The 18,610-nt window shown below is 43.8% G+C and overlaps 1 protein-coding gene across 1 annotated transcript in view; it reads right to left on the bottom strand.

The window, feature by feature from the left end:
- SULF1 (sulfatase 1) overlaps positions 1–18,610 on the bottom strand; it is a 152,654-nt gene that overhangs the window by 71,872 nt on the left and 62,172 nt on the right. Inside the window, exons 6-7 of the mRNA XM_047073860.1 lie at positions 10,814–11,026; positions 9,703–9,934 (exon numbers count right to left, since the gene is read on the bottom strand). Coding sequence (XP_046929816.1) covers positions 9,703–9,934; positions 10,814–11,026 — 445 coding nt within the window. The remainder of the gene's footprint in view (positions 1–9,702; positions 9,935–10,813; positions 11,027–18,610) is intronic.

Genomic DNA, 18,610 nt, shown 5'->3' with positions numbered 1-18,610 from the left:
GTATCCCTTTACTTTATGAGTCTTAGCACATTAACAACAAAAAAAGTACTGGGAACCCTCCTCCAAGGTCCTGAATCGCCTGCAATCTCCTGTTTACAGACTCATTCAGACTGCTGATATGGGACGGCAGTGGGAAATCTGATCTAAGGTCAAATAACAGGAAAAGAGGAGCTAAAACTTAGTCCAACTCATAACTTGGATTTGCCCCCACCAGGACTCCTCTGCCATTCTAAATGTCACTCTTTTAATTAACTAAGCTGATTATGTCGAGGTCCTAAATAATTCGTCCAGATTCCAACCAGGTCCCACATCAAAGGGACTGATGAGGACCTTTGGTCCCCTCGGTCACCATGACCACTGTAGCCCCACCATTAGGATTCCTGAAAGCGGGTATCTGGCCTGAGGTTTCTCAGTGAAGAGAAGATTCTGAGACAGTGTTTCTCCAACTTTAAAAATCACCCGGAGAGCACGTCAAATCGGAATCCTGGGCCCGCCCTGAGGTGCTGATTGAAGAAGACTTGGGGAAACACCAGAGAATTTGTACTTCTAACAAGCTCCCTAGTGAAGCTGCTTCACTTCACTTGCACTTGGACCACACTCGCACTCAAGTGTCTGGCTGGACACAGAACCTGGGAAGCCTGGAGCTGCGAGAGACTTTCGTGGGTGCCTCTAAGTGGCTCAGCCCAGTCCCGAGGTGCAAGATACTGCAGACAGGAATGGGAAACATTGATGTCATGCTTAACTCTCAGGCGGATTCCCTTCGGAGCACTTCACACGCATCAATCAGTTCATTTAATCCTGACGATAAGCCTTCACAGCAGGTGTTATTACTTATTACCCATATATAAAAATCACAGATGATAAGACTGAGGGGCCGAAGGGGTAAATAGCATTCGGAGGGCCACACAAACCCTAGGTTAGCAGAGCCTAGACGCGAATGCAGGCAATCTGCTCCAGAGACCGTGCTCAAGAGCCCCTAGATCTCGGCCGAGGACTGGCCGTGACACTGACGTTTTCAAGACAGAAACAGAAAAGCTGTCTGCTCGCAGTCAAGATAGGTCTCACTTTCCGCAGTCTTGTATTTTGCTTCACCTGGCCTCTTAGAGGCGATGCTGACAGGCACTGCTGCCTGCCTCCCGCCAGCCCCCTCCCCGAGGGCTGAAGTGACCTCAGTGGCCCAGGCCAAGGTGAGGGGGGAGTGGGCTGCGGATGCCTCTGTCTTCGTAGCTGACAGCCACGCCGGTGCTAAATGCAGCCTCTGATCTCGGTGGGTTCTGTGCAGATGACAGGCACGGGGATCCCACCCCTTCACTCTGACTTAGTATGTACCAGTAAGGAAAGCACGAAGCATCTTCTTGGTACGGCTGCGTGTCGATTAAGGTCGGTCGGTCGGTCACACCCACTTGCACCGCATGCATCACCGTCGTGATGACACTACTGGTTTCTCATTGGGACGCTCTCTCTCCCTGAAGCTATTCTGTAATAAAACTCATAACTATGCACTTACAGCTGTTGAGATTAATGAATGGGACAATGTCCTGTCCTGTTGTTGGAAGGACTCACTTTTGTATGTTATAAATTTTTACTTATTTATTTTGAGAGAGAGAGAGAGCAGGAGAGGAGCAGAGACAGAGGGACAGAGGATTTGAAGAGGGGTCTGCGAGGACAGCACAGAGCCCCATGTGCGGCTCGAACCCGTATGCTGCGAGATCATGACCTGAGCTGAAGGCAGCCACTTAACCGAATGAGCCACCCAGGCGCCCTGGAAGGGCTCAGTTTTGTTTTTAAGCTGCAGCTCCTCACCTCTCTGAGTTTCAGGCCTTTGGGGTAGAAGATGCAAATTGTGCTGATTCTCAGTTATTAGAACAATTATTTCATAGGCATGACATGAAGCTTACGGCTGAAGACTCATAACAAGATTCACAAGGCAGCGCTTAGGAGGCTAAGAATGAGACGAGAAAGAGCCTTGGACTTGAACTTATGGGAAAACATCTGGATTTTGCCATAGATAGGCTTGAGCAAGTCTTTTACTCTCTTCTGGGGTGAATGTCTCATCTGTAAAATGGGGCTAAGGATAGTTCCCCAGCTGGATCACAGGGTTGTTGAGGAGCAAATGGCATGATGCTGTTACAGTGCCTCTCGCATGGAGTGTTGTCAGATGGGCTGGGATTTCACTGTGTGCTCACCTCAACCCACCACATTAATTTTCTCCTGTCGTTTTCATGCCATTCTCTTCTCTGTAATTTACATCTGAATTCCAAAAGGGGGATAAAAGTAGACAGGTTGCCGTAGACTGAATATTTGTATCCCCCACAAAATGTGTGTGTTGAACCCAACGTCCAAGGCGATGGCATTAGGAGGAGGGGTCTTTGGGAGGGGATTAGATCATGAAGGTGGGGCCCTCATGAGTGGGATAAGAGGCCCCACGGGGCTCCCTTGCCCCTTCTGCCGTGTGAGAACACATAATGAGACAGCCATCTGTGAGCTAGGAAGCAGGCTTGCACCAGACATTGAATCTGCTGGTGCCTTGACCTTGGACTTCCCAGCCTCCAGAACCGTGAGATATAAATGTCTGGTGTTTATAAGCCACCAAGTCATCTAGTCTATGGTGTTTTGCTATAGACTGTTCAGGAGTAAGACAGAAGTCAACTATCATTTCTATGTTTTAAGACTTAAAATGTTAATGATGGTTTATAGTTAAAAATCTGAATTCTCTCCTACTCCACATATACTGCTCCCCTACCTCCCCTTAAGCAAGAAGGCTGACTTCATTTTCATTTAAAATTGTCCATGGGGGGGGAGGGCACCTGGGTGGCTCAGTCGGTTAAGCGTCCGACTTCGGCTCAGGTCATGATCTCGCGGTTCCTGAGTTCAAGCCCCGCGTCGAGCTCTGTGCTGACAGCTCAGAGCCTGGAGCCTGTTTCAGATTCTGTGTCTCCCTCTCTGATCCTCCCCCATTCATGCTCTGTCTCTCTCTTTCTCAAAAACAAATAAACATTAAAAAAAATTAAAAAAAAAATTGTCCATGGGGGAGCCTGGGTGGCTCGATCGGTTAAACTTCTTAAAATCGACTCTTGATTGTGGCTCAGGTCATGATCTCGCAGCTCGTGGGATTGAGCCCTGAGTTGGGCTCTGCACTGACAGCACGGAGCCTGGTTGGGATTCTCTCTCTCCTTCTCTCTGCCCCTCCCCCATGTGCTCTCTTTCTCTCTCAAAAATAACAAATAAAATAAACATTAAAAAATAAAAATAGGGGCACCTGGGTGGCTCAGTCGGTTAAGCGGCTGACTTCGGCTCAGGTCATGATCTCGCGGTCCGTGAGATCGAGCCCCACTTCGGGCTCTGTGCTGACAGCTCAGAGCCTGGAGCCTGTTTTGGATTCTGTGTCTCCCTCTCTCTGACCCTCCCCCGTTCATGCTCTGTAGAGACAGAGCATGTCTCTGTCTCAAAAATAAATAAACGTTAAAAAAAAAATTAAAAAAAATAAATAAAATTGTCCTTGGAGGTGGAAGCCTGACAAGGATGCTACAAAGTGACCGTAATCGGATCCAGTAGCCTAAAATGTTGCCTTAATTTTAAAAAAGTACACTAGTCAGGCAAAACACATCTGTGGGCTAGCTCTGGACTATAGATCCCATTTGTGATCTCTGATTTAAAGAAATGAAATATCGGGCGCCTGGATGCCTCAGTCTGTTAAGCGTCCGGCTTTGGCTCAAGTCATGATCTTGTGGTTCGTGAGTTCAAGCCCCGCATTGGGCTCTGCACTGGTAGTGTGGAGCCTGCTTGGGATTCTCTCTCTCTCTCTCTCTCTCTCTGTCTCTCTCTCTCTCTCTCCCTCTCTCTTTCTGACCCTTTCCCATTTGCATGTGCACAGGCATTCTTTCCCTCTCTCTCTCAAAATAAAGAAATAAACTTAAAAAAGAAAAAAGAAACAGTATTTCCATGTATTATGGTTTCCTAATTCCACGCATGATGGAAAAGAAGCACTGGGTCAGCGTTACCGAGATGTTAGCCTCTGCCCAATTTCCTAAGAATTTAACAAATGCCACATCGAGTCAGATCAGCTCAACATTTTATTCCTCAGAGAGGCACCCAGGGACCCTTTTGGAAAGATGTAGAGCTTAATTTCTTTGACTCCAGTCTCAGAAATTTAGGGGAGTTCCACAAGCATTTTTGATTTTGTTCTTTTTGATTTATATAATATCTTAACTGCAGGAAAATACTGGAACTTTTAGCTTTAGTATTTTTAGATGTTAAGCTTTTGAATTTAAGCTTTTAAAAAAGTTTAATATTTGACGATAGCTGCCTCAGATGTATTTTTCAAATTTTAAAAGAAAATGTGGATACAATTGGTATTATTGATATTACTACTCCTTTTCCCTCAAACTTCATGTTGATCGTGTCCATGTGTGTTTTTCTCGCTTAAAAAAAGGCCTAAATCTTCCACCCGTTAACATAGTCCAAAAATCTGAACTGTTTATAGGTACAGATACAACCTAAGCTACTTCTTAAGTTGGGCAAAAAGTAAAACCAGAAGCAAGCGGACCATTGGTTAAGTCATTTCATCTTTCCACAGATTAATTTTCTCCCGGGATAATGATCTTTGTTCTACCCACCCAATTTGGGTGGGATGAACACAAACACAATAATGAGACTGAGTGTTCTTTGGAAAAAGATACCATGCAAGGTTCTAGCACTTTTATTAATAAATTCCTTATGTGTCTTCCTCCCTTCACAGAGTACTAGTTTATTTTATTTGTCCTTAGACAAAGTTGAGGGAGTGGCCCCCGTTCCCACCGAATAAAAGCTTTCCTTCTGAGCTTGATTTCATAAACTCTGATTACAACCCTTCCCAGACTTTGTCTTTCCAAACAAAGAGGTAGAATAGCTTTATTCTCTCCCCTAAAGAAGAGCATTCTATTATAATTTTTGTAATTGTTTTTCTAATAAGTCTGTTGTATCTTTCTGGAGGTACAGTAGCCAAAAGTGCCTGCAGTATTACAGGTGCAAATAATTTTGCTATTCTATTTAAGCATTTGGCAAGCATAGTTACATGTAAGTGAAAAAACAAAATCAAACCCAACTGTATCAAAACCACAATGAGATACCACCTCATACCCATTAGGATGAGTATTACTAAAAAACAAAAATCAGAAAACAAAAACCAAAAAACCAAGACCACAAATGTTGTCAAGAATGTGGAGAAATTGGAGCCCTTGCACGCTGTTGGTAGGAATGTAAAATGGTGACATTGTTATGGAAAACACTATGGAAGGTTTTTTTAAAAATTCAAAATAGAATTATCAAAAGATCCAGCAACTCCATTTCAGGGTATTTATCCCAAAGAATTGAAAGCAGGGTCTTAAAGAGGTATGTATACACCTATGTTCATAGAAGCATTATTTGCAATAGTCAAAAAGTGGAAGCAACCCAAATTTCTATCAACAGATGAATAGGTACACAAATGTGGCATATACATACAATGGAATATTATTTGACCTTCAAAGGGAAGGAAATTCTGATTCATGGATGTGCCTCGAGGAAGAATATTAGACTAGGTGAACCAAATCGGTCCCAAAAAGACAAATATTTTTCCTTTATCATAAGTGGTATAATTCCACTTATATAAAGTATCTAGAATAGCCCAGTTTGTAGAGACAGTAGAATGGCGGTTGCCAGGGGCTGGGGGTAGGGAGAGTTATTGTTTAATGGGTACAAAGTTTTAATTTTGTAAGATGAAGACTTCTGGAGAATGGTTGCATAACCATGTGAATGTACTTAACACGACTGACCTGCACACTTAAAAATGGTTAAGATAGTAAAAATTAACAAATAAAAACAACAACTAAAGCCTAGAGCAGTTAGGCTCCAGAAGGATTATGAGAACATTACAAAAGCCTGGGCAAAAGTCTCCATTAGGTAGTGTCCACCACCAAGGGCACAACTGTTTGGCAGAGAAAGGAGGTCTTTTCTTCCTTCCTTCCTTCCTTCCTTCCTTCCTTCCTTCCTTCTTCTCTCTCTCTCTCTTTCTTTCAATGTTTTATTTATTTTTGAAAGAGAGAGAGCATGAGCAGGGGACTGGCAAAGAGAGATGGAAACAGAGGAACTGAAGAAGGCCCTGAGCTGACAGCAGAGAGCCCAACGTGGATCTGGAACTCAACGGACTGCGAGTTCATGACCCAAGCAGAAGTCAGACATTCAACTGTCACCCAGGTACCCCTCTTTTTTTTTAAGTGTTTATTCATTTTTGAGAGAGAGAGAGAGAGAGAGCAGGGGAGGGGCAAAGAGAGAGGGAGACACAGAATCTGAAGCAGGCTGTAGGAATTGAGCTGTCAGCACAGAGCCCAATGAGGGGCTCAGACTCACAAACCACGAGATCGTGACCTGACCCGAAGTCAGATGCTCAGCCAACTGAGCCACCCAAAAGGAGGTCTTTTTTAGTCTTTACCCCACGGGTCACTGTGGTTCATTATCATGTTCTGCCAGTGACGTAATAAGACCCATCTTATGCTTCTGTTACGTCTCTTTCAGAACCTAGAACAGTACTATGCATTTATAGGTGGCTTTTAGAAAGGGCTTGAAACATTTGTTGAAGGACTGATGGGAGGCATCACGGTTAGATGCGTAGCTGTGGAGACCTGGACCTAACACAGGTCCCAGTTTCACCATTTACCAGTTCATCACAGCCCACATGACTACTGTCAGCCTCATTTTACTTATGCATTAATTGAAGAGAGTAACTACTTCATAGAGTTACTGTGAAAATTGAATGAATGAATGCTTGGCATCACACCTGGCTAGAAAATCAAGGAAGGAGGTAGAGAAAAATATACAGGAAACAACTGGGTTGATTAAGCCTGGTCTATGAGTTGTATCCATTATACCCACATGCTTCCAATAGAAGCCAGTACTTGGTAATTGCTCAATAAATATTTGCTCAATGAATTAAGAAACTATAGGGTGAAACTAAAGGGTGAAATTTTGAACTCTGTTAAAAATAAATGTGTCAAATAATTCCTTAATTTATTTTATTTCATGTTTTCAATCTTTATTTGTTTTTGAGAGAGAGAGACAGAGTATGAGCAGGGGAGGAGCAGAGAGAGAGAGGGAGACACAGAATCCGAAGCAGGCTCCAGGCTCTGAGCTGTCAGCACAGAGCCCGACGCGGGGCTCGAACTCACGAACCGTGAGATCATGACCTGAGCTGAAGTCAGAAGCTCAACCTACTAAGCCACCCAGGCGCCCCTTCCTGAATTTATTTTCAAGACAGGGAAGGGCACCTGGGTGGCTCAGTCAGTTAAGCGTCGAACTCTTGATTTCAGCTCAGGTCTTGATTTCAGGGTTGTGAGTTCAAGTTCTGCACTGAGCTCTGTGCCCAGCATGCAGCCTATTTAAAAGTATATATATAAAGACGAGGACTATATGCTGAAGAGGTAGATTATGACAGATACCCATATTAGCTTTTTCAGGCCCTTGTAGGTTAATTTTGAATTTATTTAGCACTCACTGTACTCCCAGCATGGTCCCAGTATCTGAAATACAACATAAACAAAGCACTACCTTCCTTTGTTGTTGCTCTCAGGCCAGTGGAAGAAACAGGTATGGAAGCACATGATGGATTAGGGGCCATGCTGGAGGCATGTCCAAGGCTGTACAAAGGAAAGTTCCATCTACCCTGATGGAAGGGAGAATGGTTTTGGTGAAGAAAGATCCCCGAGGGCAAGGCATCTGAAACTGGGTCATGAAGAGTAAGTAGGGCTTCCTCGGGGGGAGAGAGGGGGAAAGGCAGAGGAGACAAGATGTGCAAAGGCATGAAATATAAGTGAGGGAGATGAAACCACCAGATGCCTTAGGGGGAAGTGCGAGTTATTTCCATGAAGCACAGAGCAAAAGGGAATAGCCTGACAGAAACAGAAGATGGCTAGACGGCCCAGAGCTCATTGGCCTTCAGAGGAGAATTGCTTAATGCTCATGCCAAAGGGACACGATGGAGAATTTGAAGCAGAAAAGACTTGATTGGATACTTGTATGATAACTCGAGCCATGGAGAAAAGGATAGACAAGAGGCATCAAGACTCTGGGGGATAAGTGGGTCAGGTGACCAGTTAGGGAAGAACTAGGAGACAAGAGAACGGTCTGGAGATCGTGGCTGTAGTGAAAGGGAGAGATACAAGAGATGGTAAGGAAGGTGAATTCAAATGTGTTCACCCCAATTTACTTGCTCTATAGATTGGCGAAAACTTAAACCACCAGCCACAAACATGCTAAAGTCACACCTCCAAGACTTCATTTGGGCGTGTTGCCTGAAAACCGATACTCTTGTTTAAAAAGTGAAGGGAGAGACAGCAGACGCTGCAAATCAAAAATCATGACCCGCTGCTGGTTTTTAGCGTATGTGCTTCTAGCTAAAGCCAAGGGATTAACTCTGTTGGGATTCCACGATTCGGTTCAAACTGGAAATAAAAGTCCCATTCCATGGAGACCAAGTTCCAGCATGGAGGGTTTTGTCCTCAGGAACCCTAGCCAGAGGAGCCCTGTAAGGAAGCCCCGCGTGCTCTGCAAGCCCGAAGCCTAAAAGATACCAGTGACAGTCAGGTTGGGTGTGATGGGTAAGCCCAGCTGAGCGATTCCTGAGAGCGAGGAATTTGGTTCCAGGAATAAAAATGAGTGCCGGTGACAACTTCTGAGGACAAGCTTTTGATCTCTTCTAGGGTACCCTGGAAGGTCAGACCTTGGAGGCCTGACCTTAGCCCTAGACTTACAGACAAGACCATAGGGCTGGGCCATTACAGAAAGTGAGAGGGTAAGACACTGAATCAGATGGTGAAGGTAAGCTGGAACCACCAGAATTTGGCGGACTTTCCAAGTGCTCTAGAATTAACCCAGGTTACCTAATTCTTCAGAAAAGCATCATCTCTAAGGTGGCAGTAATGAATTATCACCAGAAGATATATACAACACCATTACTTCCAACTATGTAACAATTATCACAGGCTGTGATAAATCATTCCCTTTAATAATAGTAACTGTTAAAAGAGAGTAATAGTATCTATGCTCATATACATTGCGTAGAATTACAGTCATAACTGGGGTGCCTGAGTGGCTAAGTCTTTCAAGCACCTGACTTCAGCTCAGGCCACGATCTTGGAGTCCGTGGGTTTGAGCCCCACATCAGGCTCTGTGGTGATAGCTCCGAACCTGGAGCCTGCTTCAGATTCCGTGTCTCCCTCTCTCTCTGCCCCTCCCCAGCTCGTGCTCTGTCTCTCTCTCTCTCTGTCTCTCTCAAAAATCAACAAACATCAAAAAACTTAAAAAAGAAAAAGAATTACAGCCATAAACTCATACTCTTGGAAACAATTCTGCCCAAATACTTAACGAACTTCTTGACCAAGAGCTTCCGAAGGTGCACAATCGAATCCTTGACTTCTAGAGTAGCTGTGCTTGCTCTTTTTCCTCCACCCCATTACTTGAGGACCCTCCCCAGACTGTACCAAAAACTAAGGACCAGAAAAGTGATGCTGAAACAAAACCCAAACGCCTTACAGTCAACACAAGTTCGTTCTATAGACTTAGGTTGCTGGTTCAGACACTCTAGTTAAAGCGCCAACCCCCCCAGTGTTCACTCGTGTTTACTGAGCGTGTGAAAGGTCAGCAAATGAGCTGAGCAAAGGAGACTAACAAGTGAAAAATCCAGCGTCTCACCCAGCTCCACATCTTGGTCATCGGTGAGCACAAGAATAATGTTGGGTCGGATGTTTTTTCGTTCCTGCTGTATCCGTCCTCTGAACCTCTGGGATCTGACAGTCGAACAGAGGGTCCCCAGCAGTTCTGTGCCCAGGACCGCCAAAATCAGGGCACAGCAAGAATACTTCATTGTGTTTGGTCCAACGTCGCAAAACTGACAAAACGTCTCAGCCTCCTGGTTTCTGCAGGTCTGGGCGGTCAGGGAGAAAGGGAGAGGGAGAGATGAAAATGAAATCCAAACCCCAAACACAGTTGCAGAAAAAGGGCTACAACCAAGTGGGAACTGGCACATGAGTCAGAAGCGGCAAACCCTCACAGGCTTTGGATAGTTTTTTAAGCACTTGATTATTTTGCTAATTCACTTTTGTCCTTTATTCTCATTCCAACTTTTTCCTATTTCAAAAGTCACTGCCAAAATATAATTTCCCACACAGAGCTCAAATGTAAAAGCCTTTTGACGAGAGCTAATACCTTGAAGTAGGTATCCTGGTTGAAGAATCAATCCCTATGCTCAGAGGAATCCAGACCATCTGCAGATGGGGTCCTAGAGGGCGAGAAAAAATACAAAGGAAACGTCAGTCAACGATTCTGATACAGATTTTGGTCTGAAGCAGTTTCTTAAAGTAGCATATTCTCTATGTTTATAAACATAAATGTCAATAATCTGTACTCCAAAAGGGAGAAACAGAAGAAAACAATATTCAGAACTGCTAACAAATGACTCAAAAAGTATCTTCATTTCATAATCGGCCCCATGAAACAATGACACAGGTATGTCCCTGCTCACACTCTGATAGTACTTTAAACGTCCCCGGGAAACTCACGGTGGACCAGAAAGCCACCAGTGCCTGTGAAACCCCAGCGCGTCTGGAGAGCGCTTGCTTCTGGGGAGCGGTTGGCATGAAGGGGTGTGGTGGGGGGAGCGTCGACTCACCTGCGTAGATACTGAGTACTTATCAAGCAGAATAAAATGCAAAGCTGTCATTTGTCATCTGCATTATGTCACTCAGTACCCAGGAGAGTTCTTTCTGCTGACAAAGACTTCATAGTAAGCGACTGGGAGGGCAACCTTTCCCAGCCCCCGAGAAGCTCCTAACTGTCCTCCATCAATCACCAGGGGAAGGGGTGCTTCTTCCGGGCAAGGCTTGTCCCTCCGTCCAGCCCGTGTCCTTGGCACGCCAGCGCCTAAGGGGACAGAGCCCTCCTTGACTGTCAGCACCAGCCTCACTATTATCAAGACCTCTAACAGTGTCGCGAGCACAGAGGCTTTGCCGCGGCAGACCTAAACCCGCAAAGCTAAATGATTGATTGGCCCTGGAGCTGGAGGTTAGAGGCTGCCCTTCCACATTAAAAATAAATAAATACATAAAATCTGGAGGGGGTGCTGCACAAGCTTTGCAAATCTGCCCAAGAGGAGACTTCGGAAAGAGTTGGAAGAAAGCCCCTTTCACTTTAGAGCACCAACCTGCTGAAAGCGTTTCTCTTGGACTTCTGATAGCAAAGGGCTCATTAAAATAATAATAAAAAAACCCCACAACTCTTTCTTTCGGATGTCATGAGGAAATGTCTGTATGGGAATTGAGGCTGCCCTAAAATTAATTAGATAGCAGCCCGCTTCATCAGCCACTCTGTCCCCACACACCTGAGGGTCTGTATTTTGAATCGCAACAATGAACTGGCATCAGATAAATAAGCATAACAAATTAAGTGTGAGAGTTGCATAGCAGAAGGAAAGGGACCCCATCACTCATTTCCATGCCTTAAATTCTGGAGGGTGACATGGGGCAGTGGGAGAAGAAAGAAGAAAGACTGTGGACTGTTTACCCCCCACCACACACATTATTTTGTTTTACAAAAACACACACACCCCTATTATTTTAAACTTTATGAGCTGTTTTGTAAACAGTTCTAATGCTTTTCACTCTGCAGCCTGTAATTACTCTGAGAGAGAGAGAGAGAGAGAGAGAGAGAGAGAGAGAGAGGAAGAGAGACACTATAAGAAACAGATTTTATAAGGTTTGGTGGTGTTTCTTTCTCTTTCTTTCTTCTTTCTTTCTTTCTTTCTTTCTTTCGTTCTTTCTTTCTTTAACTCAGGGTTATTTCAGTGATTGCTGAACACTGAGAGCCTGCAATTTTTCTGCACTGACTGTTTGGTTTCTGTGCATTTGTTTCAAATCATGAGAAAAGTGATACAAGCATGAAAGGCAAGCGAAGGAAAGAAAGAAGTCAAACAATGGCTGTCTCCAGCAGAGTAGCAGAGGCTAAACAGTTACATACAGAAATTTCTTCCGGGGTTGGTCTTTTAAGTAGCAAGAGTTTGCTCACCTCTCCAAGCCTGCAAGGGTGTGTGAAGAGAGAGTGAGCAAGGGTTTTTTGCATCCGTTCTAGTGTGAACCAGCCTCTGGCTGACAGTAGTGACCCGGAAATTACACTCAGACTCACAGTGTCGGGCAAACAGTGGCGCTTGGAGTTTAAAGAATCGGCCACACATGAAACTGAAAATTCTGCACAATTAAGATGCTGATAACATTCCCTGGAACCCAATCAACATTACTGGTTATTCTTTTCTTTATCTTATTTACTTTGCCTCTTCCTTTAGGAAAAAGAAAATTAGCCTTAATGGTCCCTTGAATAAACTGCATTCAACTACACCGAAAAGCATTTCCTAATAAAGGAAAGGGACAGCCAAGTAGATGCATGTTTTTTCGCCTACAAAGTGACCTTCCTTAGAGTGTTAAAGGTGCAGAAGGAGCCTACATTTTTTTTTCTGCTGCCGTTTGTTATTGATTCAGGAGGTGCACATGTAAACGCAGAGAAACTGAGTGGTACAGAACACAGGACTTTCAGGCAGGTCTGACCCACAGCACATCATCTTTACACCATCTCCCTTCACAAAAACACAAAGCACAGCACTCTGAAAAGCCTGCAAACAGACAATTCCTTATTCAAAAATGACCTTTTAAAACCTGTCATCTTCTCACTGCCTGGTTTCCATCTCCATAAGGAAAAGAAGTGAAGAAGAAGAAGAAGAAGAAGAAGAAGAAGAAGAAGAAGAACAGGGAGGGGGAGGAAGGGGAGGAGGATGAGGGGGGAGGAGGAGGAGGAGAAGAAGAAGGAGGAGGAGGAGGGGGACGGGGAGGGGGAGGAAGGAGAGGAGGATGAGGGGGGAAGGAGGAGGAGGAGAAGAAGGAGGAGGAGGAGGAGGAGGGGGAGGGGGAAGAGGAGGAAGGAGGAAGGAGGAAGGAGGTAGGAGGAGAAGGAGAAGGAGAAGAAGAAGAAGGAGGAGGAGGAGGAGGGGGATGGGGAGGGGGAGGAAGGGGAGGAGGACGAGGGGGAAGAAGGAGGAGGAGGGAGGAAGGAGGTAGGAGGAGAAGGAGAAGAAGAAGAAGGAGGAGGAAGAGGGGGACAGGGAGGGGGAGGAAGGGGAGGAGGACGAGGGGGGAGGAGGAGGAGAAGAAGAAGAAGGAGGAGGAGGAGGAGAAGGAGGAGGAGGAGGAGGAGAAGAAGGAAAAGAAGAAGAAAACCCTGAGAGACAAATGCAGAGCTTGACAAAAGAGACAAGGATGCAATGTTTGAATTGGATACTTTGTAGCAGATGACAAGTGTCCTTAGAGACTAACAGTTTGTCCTGAGAAATAGCAGAAAGTGGGAGAAATGGAAAGTGAGCTCAAGGAATGGTGTTGTATTCATGAATCAGGACTAGAATACAAGTTGCCTTTTCTTCAAGTCCTAAACTGAAAATACCAATGGTAGCTATGGACAGTGGATGTGGAAAGTTTTTAGGACTTCAAGCCAAACTATAAATGTGACAATAAAAGTTTCAAGTCACAGGGGAGCCTGGGTGGCTCAGTCGGTTAAGTGTCTGACTTCAGCTTAGGTCATGATCTCACGGTCCATGCGTTCAAGCCCCACGTCGGGCTCTGTGCTGACAGCTAGGAGCCTGGAACCTGCTTCAGATTCTGTGTCTCCCTCTCTCTCTGCCCTTCCCCTGTTCACACTCTGTTTCTCAAAAATAAACGTTAAAAATAAAAGTTTCAAGTCACATATAAAGGGGGAAAAGGAAGCTGACCAGGGAGACTTCAAACCAACTGGATAGAAGTCTAGCTCACTTGTTCACTGAGCAACACCCACCCTAAATCAAGACCCTCGTTGCCTCAGCAGGTAGACCTGTCCTCACCAAGCTCCCCTGTCTGGGCGGTTGGTGCTGAGGGATGGCAACACACTGAAAGGCTCTGCTTTGTCTGTTGCAGTGGTTCTCAAGGTGTAACCAGGACTTTTGGGCGTCCCTGAGATCCTTTCTAGGTAGATTCCATGAGGTCAGCACGATATTTTTTTTTTTTTTTAATTTTTTTCTTCAAAGTTTATTTATTTTTGGGACAGAGAGAGACAGAGCATGAACGGGCGAGGGGCAGAGACAGAGGGAGACACAGAATCGGAAACAGGCTCCAGGCTCTGAGCCATCAGCCCAGAGCCCGACGCGGGGCTCGAACTCACAGACCGTGAGATCGTGACCTGGCTGAAGTCGGACACTTAACCGACTGCGCCACCCAGGCGCCCCATCACGATATTTTTTTTTAATGAAATTTATTGTCAAACTGGTTTCCATACAACACCCAGTGCTCATCCCAACAGGTACCCTCCTCAATGCCCATCACCCGCTTTCCCCTCTCTCCCACGTCCCATCAACCCTCAGTTTATTCTCAGTGTTTAAGAGTCTCCCATGGTTTGCCTCCTTCCCTCTCTGTAACTCTTTTATTTTTTCCCCCTTACCCTCCCCCACGGTCTTCTGTTGAGTTTTTCAGGATCCACACATGAGTGAAAACTATGGTATCTATCTTTCTCTGTATGGCTTATTTCACTTAGCATAACACTCTCCAGTTCCACCCACGTTGCTACAAATGTCCAGATTTCATTCTTTCTCATTGCCAAGTAGTATTCCATTGTGTATATAAACCACATCTTCTTTATCCATTTGTCAGTTGATGGACATTAGGCTCTTTCCATCATTTTGCTAGTGTTGAAAGCGTTGCTATAAACATTGGGGTACAAGTACCCCTATGCATCAGCACTCCTGTATCCCTTGGGTAAATTCCTAGCAGTGCTATTGCTGGGTCATAGGGTAGATCTATTTTAAATTTTTTTGAGGACCTCCACACTGTCTTCCAGAGCAGCTGCACCAGTTTGCATTCCCACCAACAGTGCAAGAGGGTCCCCGTTTCTCCACATCCTGTCCAGCATCTATAGTCTCCTGATTTGTTCATTTTAGCCAATCTGACCGGCATGAGATGGTATGTCAGTGTGGTTTTGATTTGCATTTCCCTGATGAGGAGTGACATTGAACATCTTTTCATGTGTCTGTTGGCCATCCAGATGTCTTCTTTCAAAAAGTGTCTATTCATGTCTTCTGCCAATTTCTTCAGTGGATTATTTGTTTTTTGAGTGTGGAGTTTGGTGAGTTCTTTATAGATTTTGGATACTAGCCCTTTATCTGCTATGTCATTTGCAAACATCTTTTCCTATTCCGTCTATTGCCTTTTAGTTTTGTTGATTGTTTCCTTTGCAGTGCAGAAGCTTTTTATCTTGATGAGATCCTTTTTGGGGAGATTCCATGAGGTCAGCACTATTTTTTTTTTTTTTTGCCAGAGAGAAAGAGCTTGTGCGCGTGTGTGAGTGGGGGAGAAAGAGAGAGAATCCCAAGTAGGCTCTATGCTCAGCGTACAGCCTGACACAGGACTTGAGCCAATGACCCTGGGATCATGACCTGAGCCAAAAGCAAGAGTTGGACACTCAACTGTCTGAGCCACCCACGCACCCCAAGGTCAACACTATTTTGATAAGAATACTGACACATTTCCTTTTTTCACATTGTTGACATTTGCACTGATTGGGTGTAAGAGCACCGATGGGTAAGACTGCTTATGTCCGAATAAAGGGAACATCACATGCAGTTAAAACAAAAAAAGCCAGTTTCATTCAAGATGAAACAGTAAAATGATGAACTGTACTCAATCCTGACCCTCAAATGCACACCTTTTTCCCATTAATTTTGTTTTATGAGACAGGAGCTACATGCAAAGCCCTTTGTTGTCTATGGAGGCTGACGGTAGTGGAGGAACAGCACTTGTGTGGCTGAGTTGCAAACTAGACACTGCCTTTTGCTCACAGAACTCTATTTTTACTTGAAAGAATTATTTGGACTTGGATATTTGGCAGGCATTTCTTACAGAATGAATGAAATGAGCCTGTCATTTCAAGGAAAGCAGCTGAGAGTATTTGTCCTACTTGTTGCCAATGATTGAAATGTAGCTTCCAAGCAAAAATCAGAATTTTGGAAAACTTGTATCTGCCACCATGAACTGGGCAGTTTCCCAATGTGTAAGACCTTTTGATGACATTGATGTTGATACTAACAAACATTATTTTTTTTGATACTGAAAAATGAAATGTGCCAACATTTAGCACATTGGCATAATTCAGCGAACCAGTATTTCCCAAATGACCAAATATAATGCTACAGAATCATACATGAGCAAAAAAATTTCAAAGTGGAAGATGACCGTTGGATTTTAATGTAACAGAGTGTGAAAGTGCATTGATAGGGTTTCAGATACTTACGAAAGCTAATCTTTAAGAAATCACCACCTGTCAAGTTTTGGCATAGTATCAAAGGAGATCTACAAGTGTCTGAAAAAGCTATTAAAATACTTCTCCTTTTCCAACTACTTATCCATGTGAAGCTGAATTTTATTACTATATTTGAACCAAAACAATATATTTCAACAGATTAAATGCAGAAGTAGATATAAGAATCCAGCTTTCTGCTATTCAGATAAATGTGTGTAAAAATGTAAAACAGTGTCACTTTAGTCACCAATATGTTTTTGGTTTGGAAAATATAGTTGTTTTTCACAAGATATATCTTTTAACATATAATAGATTTATTACTGTTATTCTCAAAAGAGTTTTAAAATATTTAAAAAATTTCTCAGTTTTAATTTCTAATTATCAATTGGTAATTAAAACATGAACAAAAAAGGGGCACCTGGGTGGCTCAGTACGTTAAGTGTCCAGCTCGGCTCAGGTCATGATTTCACGGCTCGTGAGTTCAAGCCCCGCATCAGGCTCTGTGCTGACAGCTCAGAGCCTGGAGCCTGCTTCACATTCTGTGTCTCCCTCTCTCTCTGCCCCTCCCCCACTCATATTCTGTCTCCTTCTGCCTAGCAAAAATGAATAAAAATGCAAAAAAAAAAAAAATTAAAACATGCACAAAAGCTCTTGAGGGTCTTCAGTCAATTTTAATAATATAAAGGGATCCTGAGCCCAAAAGGTTTGAGAATTGCTGGCCTATCGTATACCTGGCTCCACCGTGAAGCCCAGACTTTCACCTCTAACCCTGTAGATCTGGCCCTATTCACAGACTTATTCACTTTTTTGTCCCTTAAAGCCCTGAAACTATCCTAAGTTCCAAATGCCTAGTATACATACAGGTTGTTGCTGAGTGATGACACCCTGTGTTTTGTTTGTTTTTTAATCTCAGGTAACACAGAGTCTTACAAATGAATGCCCACACATCTAAAGTATGTGAAAGACCAGATCGGAACAACCCACTCAGCACAGAGATAAACCTCTCAGGGATGGGGTAAAGGAATTATTTCTAGTACAAAGCAATGCCACCCCAGTTAGGAAAGAGGAAAAAAAGGGATACCATAACCAATCAAAACAGCAGGAGAGACTAAACCAGCATTATGCAATTATTCAAAGCTGAATTTAGCCAGAACATACTTAGTTTAATCCTAAGAGTGAAGCAAAATAAGGTTATACCAGCAAGAAGCTGGTATCCGCATCCCACCCCCTCCGCCCACAACCACTCTACATACATTTCTAAGGATGGGCTTAAATGGCCTTTTCCCTTAATTTTGGCTCTCAAGTTTCCCCTACATTACTTCTTTTCTTTAGGAGAAGCCTTCAGGACATGTTATCTTCTTTATAATCTACGTGAAACCATGAAGGAGCTAATTTTTTCTTTTAAAAACCCCATAGATGGCAAACTTCATCTACTGTTAATTCCCAGGAAGCGTATTTCCCGAACTAATTTATTACAACTCCAAGCAAAGAAGACAGACAACAGTCTCCTTCTGGTGCAATAACATTTTTATACCCCTGGAATAATAAATCTCTTCCAACAACTAATGACAGCTGAGAAGTGTGCATCTCTGACCTGGAACACCTTTGGGGGAAATACTTGGCTAAATGATGAAGTCCTCCCTCAACAGTATTTGCTTTCTTCCCTTTCTCCCTTTTCACTCTTTCTCCCACCAACATGTGAATCCCCTGAAATTGAAAGGAACCTTGAAAAGCCATCTATTCACAGAATTGTTGTATTAGTTGTCCCTGGGGTATGGTGAGAAAGATTTTGTTTTTATTTCATTCATGTCTGTATTGGATTTTTTCAATGATCTGCTGCATTATAAAAATGGAGATAAAAAAAACAAGAAAAAAAATGGAGATAAGTAGATTTAAGTTTTCCACATTTACCCTCTGTCTTCTTAGGGAGGAAGAGAATAGATAGAAGGAGCAACGATAACACGAAGTGAGAAGTTATAGCAAGAAATGTACGTTTGAGATGCAGCTTCACAAAGATAGGAAGTTAAACCATAAAAATGAACTTTCCGAGGGCATTTTAGAGAATCCCAAAAGTCCAAGACTAAGATTTGTCCAGCTTCTGTCAAATAGGAATCAGCAAAACAAAGGAAAACAAAGTGATCTAAAAATTATTGAAAGAACCAAAGGGGTCTGATATTCCTGACGCAGATGCTGTGAAGTGTCTGAAGGGTCTGATGACGGTCACCAGTTTCCATGGTGGCAG

Source organism: Lynx rufus, unplaced genomic scaffold (assembly GCF_022079265.1).
Source record: "Lynx rufus isolate CCGP_SWC_20201006 ecotype Redwood Valley unplaced genomic scaffold, mLynRuf1.p SCAF_12, whole genome shotgun sequence".
Classification (NCBI taxonomy): domain Eukaryota; kingdom Metazoa; phylum Chordata; class Mammalia; order Carnivora; family Felidae; genus Lynx; species Lynx rufus.
This window is presented reverse-complemented; position numbering and strand designations above follow the sequence as displayed.